The sequence below is a fragment of the Leptopilina boulardi genome, unplaced genomic scaffold (genome assembly GCF_019393585.1).
Source record: "Leptopilina boulardi isolate dan_hultmark-lab unplaced genomic scaffold, ZJU_Lbou_2.1 LbouV2_401, whole genome shotgun sequence".
Classification (NCBI taxonomy): Eukaryota; Metazoa; Arthropoda; class Insecta; order Hymenoptera; family Figitidae; genus Leptopilina; species Leptopilina boulardi.
This window is the reverse complement of record NW_026137976.1, coordinates 71,521-82,626: the sequence shown is the minus strand read 5'-3', so window position 1 is coordinate 82,626 and position 11,106 is coordinate 71,521. Positions and strand designations below refer to the sequence as shown.

Genomic DNA, 11,106 nt, shown 5'->3' with positions numbered 1-11,106 from the left:
CCAATGACCTGTGATTTAATTAAAGAGGTGAATGTGCGAAAACGCAATTTCAAAAAACCAAAAAAGATTTTAAAAAACATAAAAAAAAATTAGTTTTCCTTCAATATTAAGCGGTGCGTATATTTAATTATAAACTTTTCATATTAACTTTTCATATTTCTTGCTATTGATATTTATATTTATTGCTTACGAATTTTGCGATAATTTATTTCGGAAAATAATGTTTTGCTATAGTAATTAATTAAAAATCAAATTTAATTGCCTTCAACCGTTCACCTTTTTAATTACTGTTAGACATAGTTAATCGACCCAAGTGCCAAAATTGTTTATATAAGAAGTATGCGTCTGATATAAAATAAACATTTATTAAATGTATTTGTGTCTGTAAAGCGAAAAAAAAATCATAGATTAATAATCGGAAAATCAAAATTTTTGTACATAAATTTAGTCAAATTTAGCGAAAAAAATACCAATTATCTCCGACTTATGAACATATTTAGATAATCAACTTAAAAAAATCAAAATGCAAAATTTATAGGCAATAACATTTATTATTTAATATCTTTTTGTAACTTTAATTTTCTTGTTAAAAAAAAAATAAATAAATAAACACCATGTTCACGCACCGTACATGCAAATCTTCATTATTTTCTTTTTTCCAAAACTTCTTAAAAAATTCCTTTATCGACAGTTTTATTTTGTAACTGAAACAAAAATTTTCAATGTATTCTTAATAATAAAAAAATAATTGTTAAAATTTCATTAAAATTAACAAATAAGTGGATAGGTTTAAAAACAATTATCAATAAAAATAGATGTCAAATTAAATTTATTGGTACCATAAGATTTCACAATGAATTTCTGTAATTGCAGTGAGCGGTGCGCTGTTGATACAAGAGAAATAAAAACAAACTTTAATTTTCTTTTTGCATTGCGTAACCTACTGATTACATTTTGACGAAGGAATTACCGTTCGAAGTTGCAAGCACTCTAAAAAAAAAGAAAAAAAAATTACAAAACTAAAAAAAGTGCGAGAAAAAAAAGTAATATTCCAAAAAAGAGAAATTATCATTGTATTTGGTAATTAATAAAATTCACTGAATAATTCTGTTTGTACCATGAATCGTTGTTAGCAACACTAAAATATCAGAAGGGAATTTCATCCCAAAATTAATTTTTTTTTTCTTTAAATAAAACAAACAAAAAATTTGTTTTTATTTTCTTTTTTTTTTTTTTGTTGACATTTTCAAGTGCCAATAAAAAAAAAATTTCTCTGACGCTCCCATAGTTAAATGAAAATTTTTTGCTCGATGTTATTTTGCATTATTTCCAAGCTCAAATTTAAAAGACAAACTAAATAATGATAAATCAACAACTCAACATTTTTAGCGCCTTCTCGCCTCCTAACTGCCTTGTCAATAAACACAAGGCTTTATTTTATTAACAAAAAAAAAAAAAAAAAATATACAAGAAATTCTAAAGGAGAAAGAGAATAAAATATGATTGGGAGAATAATAATGTGGGAGGGAAAACATAAAATGAAGCAAAATAAATTGGTTTAATTGATGAATTTCCCGTGGTCAGCGTTGCATTTGTTTTTTGTTTTTACTTTAATGCTAAAAGCTAAAAGATTCGAGAAAGATATTGACCTCGCGCTGCTGTTCCGACAAAAAGACTCACAATTAATATTTTTGTCGACACGATACCGTTGGTTATAGCGAATTGCACGTGTGCCGTGTAATGTGCGTGCTTTCAAGAGATATTATTTTTCAGCATATTTTTTTATTTATTTTTTTTTTTTTTGGTGACTTCAACGAACGGAGATTAAAATTCAAAATTGAATTTTTCCGATAATAAAAGGAATTTCCTAAAACTCATATTGTCAAATAAAAGAACATTACCCTCGATTTTCTTTATTCAAGTTCAATGAAGGCTTTTTTTTTCATAATGAAAAATTTCATTTTTTTCCTTATGGAAAATTCTTCTCTTTCTTTCTTTTGTAACAAACAAAAAAAATCTCCGTTCAATCGCAAAAAAAAACTGCTACTACGTGGCACACTCGTTCAATTTGATCACGTCATTAAAGCGTTGCAAGTACCTTTTATTATTATTTATGTGTGTGTTTTTGTAAATACCAGCATCACTTGATAACCGCGATTTAAAGTAAACGATCCGCTCACGGTAAGCGCGTATTACGTAAAATTGGCATTTTTCTATTCTCTATTATAGACATTGATGTCATTTTCTTCGGTATTTCGATGTCCTTTTATAGCCTTGCCGCAATGAATTTATATTCCCAATGAATCCATCCATCATTGAACGATTTCCGTTTTTAAAAACGGTGAACGGCGATAAACTTTTTTTTTTGTTTTTTTTTTGTTTTTGTTTGTTTGTTAACCATATAGTTACCCCTCTTTGACGACGGCGACGACGATGATGACCTTCGTGTACGCACACAGGACCGTTACTCGATCGCCAAGCCGTGTTTTTTTACCGTTTTGCGCAGTTAGTGATTTGTTGTTTGTTGGACGAAGAAAAATTGGTCGAAACGAGCCTTCTCAGTCGCTCCCGCGACGCTGCATGGCGAATGCATTGTTCAGCCGTATGCTTTCGGCTCAATAGGGCTGGGAGAATTGACCCCCGGCTTGCGACTGGCCTGATTGATAAAAACCACTTCTATCGCCCTGATAAGTCGAATCCTGGGATAATAGTCCGTCCATTTGCGATTGAAACTCACCAACTGCGAATGAGTCCTGAAAACATTTTTCATATTTCAATGTCAATGCAAATATCTTATCAACTATTAAAACGAAATAAAAAAAAAACAATTATTAGTGTTTGTAAAATTTAATTACATATTAAAATTCGTTAATTTTTCCCTGACTAATATTTCTTTTTTTATTTATTTATTTAATTACATTGTACGGGCTTACAAATTTGTAAAAAAAATGACCTTTAGTGCAGAAGCATTTAGAATTTTAAAAAATTATAAAAAGTATAATACATAACCAAGTTATTTTTAAAAAATAATAGTTTAATAAAAAATAGTAAAGGATGTAAGAGCAATTTATCAACAACAAAAAAAAAGAATCAGGGTTGCCACAAGAATTAATTTTTCAATTTCCTGTCATCAAAAAATTGTATTAAATTTAATGAATTATAATATAGAAATTTAATAATTTGAAGTAACTATATTTCAATTTCTTTTACAAAAGAACAGAAAGCTCAGTATCTTTTTTCTTGAAAATAGGTAAAAAGGTAAATTATTAAAAAAAAAATAGGTGACAAAAAGGTGATATAAATCTGATAGTTAAAATCAATTAATGTAAAAAAGAACTAATTAGTATATCTATTCAAATTTGGATTAATTCAATTTTGGATGTGTATATTAAAACTTAAATGAAATAAAATTTAGAAAAATAAATAATAATTTAATGATAATAATAATAATAATTTGAAACTTAAATAGATTCATTTTTAGATACATAGAATGAAAATTCGTTAATTTTAAATAAAATTTTAATTAATAAATTTGTTTTGACCAATAAAAATTAGAATTGATTGAAAGTTGAAGCAATTAAAATTGAGATTTAATTGAAATTTGAACATATTCAAATTTAAATAAATTGAATTTTGGATTTATTAAATTGATGGTTCATTAAAATTAGAATGAATTTTCATTTAGATTGATTATAATTTTAATCAATAAATGCTTCAACTGATTAAAATTTAGATTTATTGAAATTTGACCTGAATAAATTTTAAATCGATGACATTTTTTTAATAAAAAATTCAAACTTGGGTCAATTGAATCATTTATAGAAAAGATGAAAATCTGTATTTTTGTGTTTACTAAATTGATATAAATTCAGGAATGTAAAAAAATTATTTTTCAACATTTCTGAGCTTAAGGGGGGTTAGGCTACTGCAGTGCACGAGTATTAAATTAAAAATCCAATTATATTATATATTATTATCAGGTATATATTGAAGTAAAAAAAAATTATTTTCTTATGTAGTCTTATTCTTAAATCAATGTTTTTATATTGTAAATTTAATTAGTTTTTAATTATTTTGTACATTTGGAAATTAATCGAATCATGAGAGATCTGATGAAAACCTGTGATTTCTTCTAGAGGGATTTACTTAAGTAAATTAAAATTTGGACAAATTGAAATTCGGATAATTTGAAACTTAAATAGATCAAATTAAAATTTTAATTAATCGATTTGTTTTAACAAAAAAAAAAAATTAGAAATGATTGAAAGTTGGAGAAATTGAAATTGATCGATTTAAATTTAATTAAATTGAAATTTGAATGAATTAAAATATGAACAGATTTAAATTTGGATAAATTGAATTTGGATTTATTAAATTGATGATTAATTAGAATTAGAATGAATTACAGAACAAAAAAAATTTTCCTGATTTATGGCTACCCTGAAAATAACCAGGATTAATTTGTTTATAAATAAAAATGACTCACCTGCGAGAGTTCAGCTTGAGAGAGTCCCGGCTGTGAGAGACTAAAACCGGGTTGTGACATTCCTTGTGTATTTCCTTGCGTCAATGGCAAGCCCGGCTGACTGTACGGTTGTGTATTCTGTTCAGTTTGACTGAGCTTTCCAATACGTGCTCCAGCTTTACTCTTAACAGGCGTGACACCACGTCGATTACGTTGATTTTGCCTTGCTTGAAGTGCTTGTTGATGTTGATTATAAAATCTCGGTGGCACATGTGCCATATTCATGAACATTCCCACCGGAACTGGAACATTATTCATTGCCGCCTGTGCTCTCTCAGGACTAATATAACTAATTGTATCGTGCGTTCTACTGAAAATATCTAAAGTCACATTCCTCTGATAATATGGATTATGATTTTGATTGCCATTGACTTGTGCTCCGGATCTATCATAAACCGATCCCGGTATTAGGGCTTCTCTTGCGTCATACATTGATGTCGACATAAAATGTGATCCGGGATTTGATGCATTAACAAGTTTCTTCGGTTTTGCAAATTGTATCATTGATTCTTTTAAATTATTCAATGGACCTTCGACAAGAACTTTTTGTTCCTTATAAAAACTTAATAAATGATTCCAAAGTGGTTGTTTGGAAAGAACTTTTGGATTTCCAACGATAATAATACCGTATTTTGCTCTTGTCAAGGCAACATTTAATCTTCTTGGATCATTTAAGAAACCAATTCCTTGATGTTCATTTGATCTTACACATGACATGATGATAATGTCTTTTTCTCTTCCTTGAAAGGCATCAACGCTAGCGACTTCAATTTCTTGATAGAGTTTTGCATGCAATGAGCCTTGATATTGCATGTATTGAACTAAATATGCTCTTTGTCCCTCGTACGGTGTTATGACGCCAATTTGTTCTGGTTTCACTCCACAACGTAAAAATCGTGTTGTTATTTTCTCAACATTTGACGCTTCGGTACGATTTAAATATGACGTTCCACTGCCAGCAATTTCTTCTTGTCCTTGTGTTACATAGAAAAACATTGGTTTATCGGGCGCTGGCCAGGGGAAATCAATTTTGAGAAGTTTTCTTTCATCCGCACATACACCATTTTGCAGTGAACCCTCGTAAAAGAAATTTGATGGGAATCGCGATAAATCAGGATGCATTCTGTATTGAACTTCAAGTCGAAATGGTCGAATTCCAAGAACGACGAGACGTTCGAATAATGATTGTGAAAGACCGGCTCTTGCTGCTTTTTTACACATTACAACTGGTCCCAATTGACAATGATCACCGACGAGGATCAATTGTTTTGCCCCCAATACCACTGGAACCATACATTCGGGTTCTGTTGCTTGCATACTCTCGTCAATGAGAATTGAATGAAATTTGAGTCTATGAAGTCTTGGATCACCAGCACCCACGCAAGTACAACAAATAACATCAGCAGCTTCGAGTAATTCTTTTTCGGCGGCTTTTTTCAATAGTCTGTAACGTTTTTCATCGACACTTGACAATTCACCAGTTTCATCTTTCAATTGTTGAAGTTTTTGTAGTTCCGTGTTTGTTTCCATATTTTTAATTTGATTGTGTAAAGCCAAAAAGCTCACTGGCGAATCAATTGCCTCACGAGATTTGGCACAAAGACGTACAACCTTAAGATTTGATTTATGTATTTTTTCAGTCAATTGATCGACAGCTGTGTTTGAAGGAGCACAAACAAGTACGGGACCACCATTTTGTTTCACAAGTTGATAAACAATTGTTGCACTTGTCACTGTTTTTCCTGTGCCCGGAGGACCTTGAATTAAGGACAATGGCCTTTGAACGGCATGTTTCACAGCATAGACTTGAGAACGATTTAGGTCTGGTAAATTTGGTGCACTAAAATGTTTTGGTAAATGGCAACGGAATAAAACTTCCTCAACTTCATGACCCAATAGTCGATGATAAATGTAAGCCGATACCGAAGTGTCGTCGACGGCGAATTTTTTGAGCGCCAATTGCATTCTGCAAAAGACAAAGAGAAAAATTAAATTAAAATCAAATCAAATAACACAGTATCTATTTTGTTAATTAAGAAAATGGTAATATTAAAATAATTATTATTTTATAAAAAGGTATATTTTTCTAAATTACTTGTCTCTTTTTTTTAAAATTATATTTAATCCCTTTTATTAATTAGTAAATTTTATTTACTTTATTGGAAGTAAGGCAAATTTATTTTCTTTCATTTTTTAAAATTCAATTTCAACTTTATATTTCATATACAACAAAAACACAATCATTGAATTAACCACCGACTCGCGGATTTTTCGATTTACTTCTGTAAGAAATTAATGAAAAGATCTCTACATTGTATTCTATTGTTAGTAAAAGTGGGGGGTTTCCTTTATATATATATATGTGTCCTAAGAACTTTATTGTTGCCAGGCAAATTTTTGCAAAGTTGCACTTTTTGTAGTGACGTGATATCACCCACTTCTTAGTTTCTTCAATTTCATATTATAGTGTTTCTAAAAATACTTCTGAATTTATTTCCTGTGAAACGATTTTCATTGATTGTTGAATTTTGCTGATTTTCATTTTCATAGGTTGTAGATGTTTACATTTTTTGTTATAATTTGTTTTTTTTTTATTTTATACTTTTATTATTTAATTGAAAATTATTCTTACCTCACTTTTTTTTATAAACCCACAAATAAAAGAACAAAATAAAAAATCAAGTATTTTACATACCCTAATTTAACCAAAAAATTTGAAAAACAATTTATATATTTATAAAATTCGAGATTTAAAAACAAACCTTAAGCACATTTAAATACATTCAACATTCTTCAAAGACATTGAAGTTTTAACGATGCTGAAGTTGACAATGTTTATCATCAACGATTTTTAAAGGAATATTTTGTTGAATGAAAAATTATAGAAATTTTTGTCTGAAAGAAATTTTTCGCAAAGTTTACGCATCAAAAAAATTATTTAAAAAAATTTTTTTATATAAATCTAGACAAAATTTATCAATCAATTCAAGTCAGGTTGTAAGAGAATAAAAATTTCAGTCTTTTTAACGATTCGATGATAAATTTTTATAATTTTCCGTCTTAAAAAATAAATTTTTTTTCTAATCGTCGATCATAAACTATGTGGACTTCAGTATCGTAGATTTTATAAATAAACTAAAATATAATAAAATTATTTAACTTCCTTCAAAATTTCTTAAATTTTTCAAAATAAATTGTAATTTTTTCAAAACCACTTGGAAGTTTTTCTTTTTTTTTTTTTTTTTTTTTTTTGGGGGGGGGGTATGTATTATACTTGAAAAGAAATTGAATCAGTTTTTTAAAAAAAGCTTAAATTATTGTTCTAGGATAAAATAAAGAGACCTAAATTAAAATTTTTTCAAGACACATTAATTGAGTAATTAGTTTCAATATTTTTAAACTATACGAAAAAATTTACAGAAATTAGACTAAAAAAACGTTAATTTTTTAATTATACTTTTTTTCAACATAAATGTTTTTTAAAAGTGGAATTTTCGAAATTGGTAAATTTATCTGTGATCACTAAATATTAAAAATCTTAAATTGCGAATTTAAATAACTTAAAAAAAAGTTTTATATATCTCACCGATCGAAACTCGTACTCTTCCAAATAAAATCAACGACAAAATTGCTGACACACTCTGTAGGCGCTCCCGAATTATTTTTCAATTCAATACCAACTTCTTCGCCATAATTATCAGGGATTTTAATCACATGTCCAATTCCAGACCAGGGTTTGTGCAATTCACCAAGGTAACGAAGTCGCAATTCATCGCCATGCATAAGTTTCATATCACCGTCCGTTTTTGCAAGCATAAAATAGGCAATTGTCTTTTTATTTAAACCAACATCCCATCGTACCTCGATATTCTCCTGTGTTTGTGATTCTTTTAAACGTTTATCATAATCCGCCTCTAATTTCACCAATGGACCAAATATATTTTGATATTGATAGCCATCCTCGTATCTTAATAAAACTTGTTGTGGTTCTTCGTCAACACCTGGTTTCTCGAGATCCTGAAATGTTGCGTCAACATTATCGCGCCACAATTCCTCAAGTTTATTTATTTGTTGAGCTGATATTTGTCTCGCTCGCAATTGCTCTTGTTCTGATGGGATTTTCACTAACCACGCGAGAAAACTACGATCTTCTATTAGTGGTTTCCATTGTTCCTGATCCCTGTAATATTTTTCATAATTAATAATTGATAGGACAAAATTTAAAGCATAAATTCTGTAAAATATTTTTAAAAATATTGAAAATTTTTTCTTTCTAAGTTTTTCAAGTCTAATTTATGGAAATTAATCTAATTCAAAATTTCGGGAAAATTAGGAATTTATCTTCAATTATCGAATCAAATAGAAATCGTCTAAAAAAAAAAATAATAATTGAAATTAGTTTTAAATATCTAATCTTCACAATTATTTAATTTTAAACCGATGTTTTCTAAGATCAATTCTAGGAATATAAAATATTTAAATAATTTTTGCTTTACAATAATTTACAGGATAACTTGTAAAAATTTAATTCAAAAATAATAATTTAAAAAAAATTAAAATTTGAATATTTTAAAATGTCAAAAGTAATTTTTACCAATTCATATCCTTTAGAGAACTTTGTGCAGCACATGGTTGTCGACAAAGAAGAACAACAACTGAATCTGCTTTTGCAGGAATAAATCCAAGAACGAAGACATTTCTCACTGCACATGAATAACATTCAAGAACTGTTTCTCCCAAAGGTCCATCTCTACAAAAATTTCAATTTCATTAATAATTTTTCTTTTAAGAGAATTGAAAAATATTTTTTGAACAATAAAAAAAAGAGTATCGTTAACAAGAGTAATAATAATATAATAAATAATGTTCAGCACATTTTTGAATAGTTAATGAAAAAAGAAATGGCAAAATCGTGTCTTTTTGTCAATTAAAATAAAAAGAATAATTATTAAATTTCACCTGTGCAATGTGACTTCCTTGTGCTTTGCTCGGACAAGATGATTGATAATGTGCGAGCCTGACGTATTTCCTCGACCGTTGCAAAACCATTTGCGACAAACATTGCACATGACGACACACGAGGCTTCATGAATACCACAATATTTACACGCATGTTCTGGTAAATCGCGATTGTAATATGCCTCTTCCTCTTCTTCTTCAAATTGTAATTCCGCGAGTGTTTGTGCTGCCCCAGAGATCTTAAGGTCCAAAGATGATACAACACTGGTTCCATTAACCTACAGTTTAACACAATATTGTGAAATTGTAAAACAATAAATGCAAAAAAAGCAATTTGGATATTTAACAAAAAAAAAAATAAATAAATGGAAAAATCTTATAAATATTCTAGAAACTTATGTAAAACCACCATTATTTGGATGCACTATATAAGTATATACATTCATTATAGTATATGCGACTGTTATTATTATTATTTTATTTTGCTATCAGCTTTGCTTAAATTAGTTTATAACTAACAACTTTTATTTTCTAATTTTGTTACAAATTTTTCTACTTCTTTTTCATCAAGTTTAATTATTTTTCTTTTGTACTTATTTTAGTTACCCATGTTTGGTTCATTTGGACCACGGGAACTGTGTAAATAAATAAATAAATAAAAAAAACAGTTCACAACATTAAAAAAGAATACTTTCTCTAATAATAAAGATCACCTGATATCGTTAACTTCCGGGAAAAATGAATTTATTGACATTTACTCCGAAACTTATCTACGTTTTAAATATTTATCAAAAAGAAACCACAATTTTCGAAAGGGAAATAATAAAAAGTAAACAGAAATTAAAAATAAAGAATTTAAAAGAAACAAAAGATACGATCATATTAAAATGACATAAACTTTTGAGAATAGGAAAAAAAAAGTGAGGTTAAGTTGAAACCGCGTGGGACGAGTATTCGCAGACGATTTTCTTGAACGTTATCATGACGTCCAAGGTTACAAGGAGAATGTATGATAAAGATATGAAGAGATTTCAAGTGTGTAACCTGCACTGGCTGACTTTGTTGGCCCTGGGTTGCAGCATCATGCTGAGAAGCTTGAGTTTGACTTGGCGAGGGTAATGTAAAATCAGTGAAGTCAAATTCGCTGCCTTGTGTATCCGCTCCAATTAAATCTGTTTCCTCTGTGTCGAGGAAGGTGAGGGTTTGACTACTAGGTCCATACGCGTCGACACTCATCTTGTTCTGACCTGTTCTCTTTTTATTTTGATGTTGTGTTGTTGCAAGAAAGAGATACTATGACGACGATCACAGGACTTGGTTTAGAATTTTGTTCCAGTAACCGGCAAATCGAGTGAATTATATGAGTGGCAGCGAATGAACAAGGAAGTTTGCACTGTGACGAAACAAAAATCCTACGCCATACTTCGGTTTACTCCCACCAACATCGACACGAGTACAAGTTTTTACCAGAGATTACGTCATCAGCTGATTTCTGAAACATGGATCATAGAAAATCAAGGTTGATTCGTCGTCGTGTATAATGTTTCCACCCACGTGGTGAACGGGTTTGTTGTTGTCGGTTAGTTCCAACATCTTCCAAAAGAGAACTTTTCTTTTGAAAT

At 29.2% G+C, this 11,106-nt stretch overlaps 1 protein-coding gene across 1 annotated transcript; it reads right to left on the bottom strand.

The window, feature by feature from the left end:
• Nucleotides 1-812: 812 nt before the first annotated feature.
• Nucleotides 813-10,946, bottom strand: LOC127289276 (regulator of nonsense transcripts 1). The gene is made up of 6 exons (XM_051317108.1): nt 10,529-10,946; nt 9,485-9,762; nt 9,120-9,275; nt 8,112-8,705; nt 4,487-6,491; nt 813-2,753 (listed from the first exon to the last, which is right to left on the bottom strand). Exons 1-6 carry the CDS (start codon nt 10,718-10,720, stop codon nt 2,616-2,618), a joined length of 3,363 nt encoding a protein of 1,120 aa, XP_051173065.1. The 5' UTR covers nt 10,721-10,946; the 3' UTR covers nt 813-2,615.
• Between the last annotated feature and the right edge of the window lie 160 nt (nt 10,947-11,106).

Coding starts and splice junctions, on each gene's coding strand:
- LOC127289276 (XM_051317108.1), bottom strand. CDS start 10,720: ATGAGTGTCGACGCGTATGGACCTAGTAGTCAAACCCTCACCTTCCTC. Junction 6,492..8,111: donor AAGAGTACGAGTTTCGATCG/GTGAGATATATA, acceptor TGTCTTTTGCAG/AATGCAATTGGCGCTCAAAA. Junction 2,754..4,486: donor CTCAAGCTGAACTCTCGCAG/GTGAGTCATTTT, acceptor AAATGTTTTCAG/GACTCATTCGCAGTTGGTGA.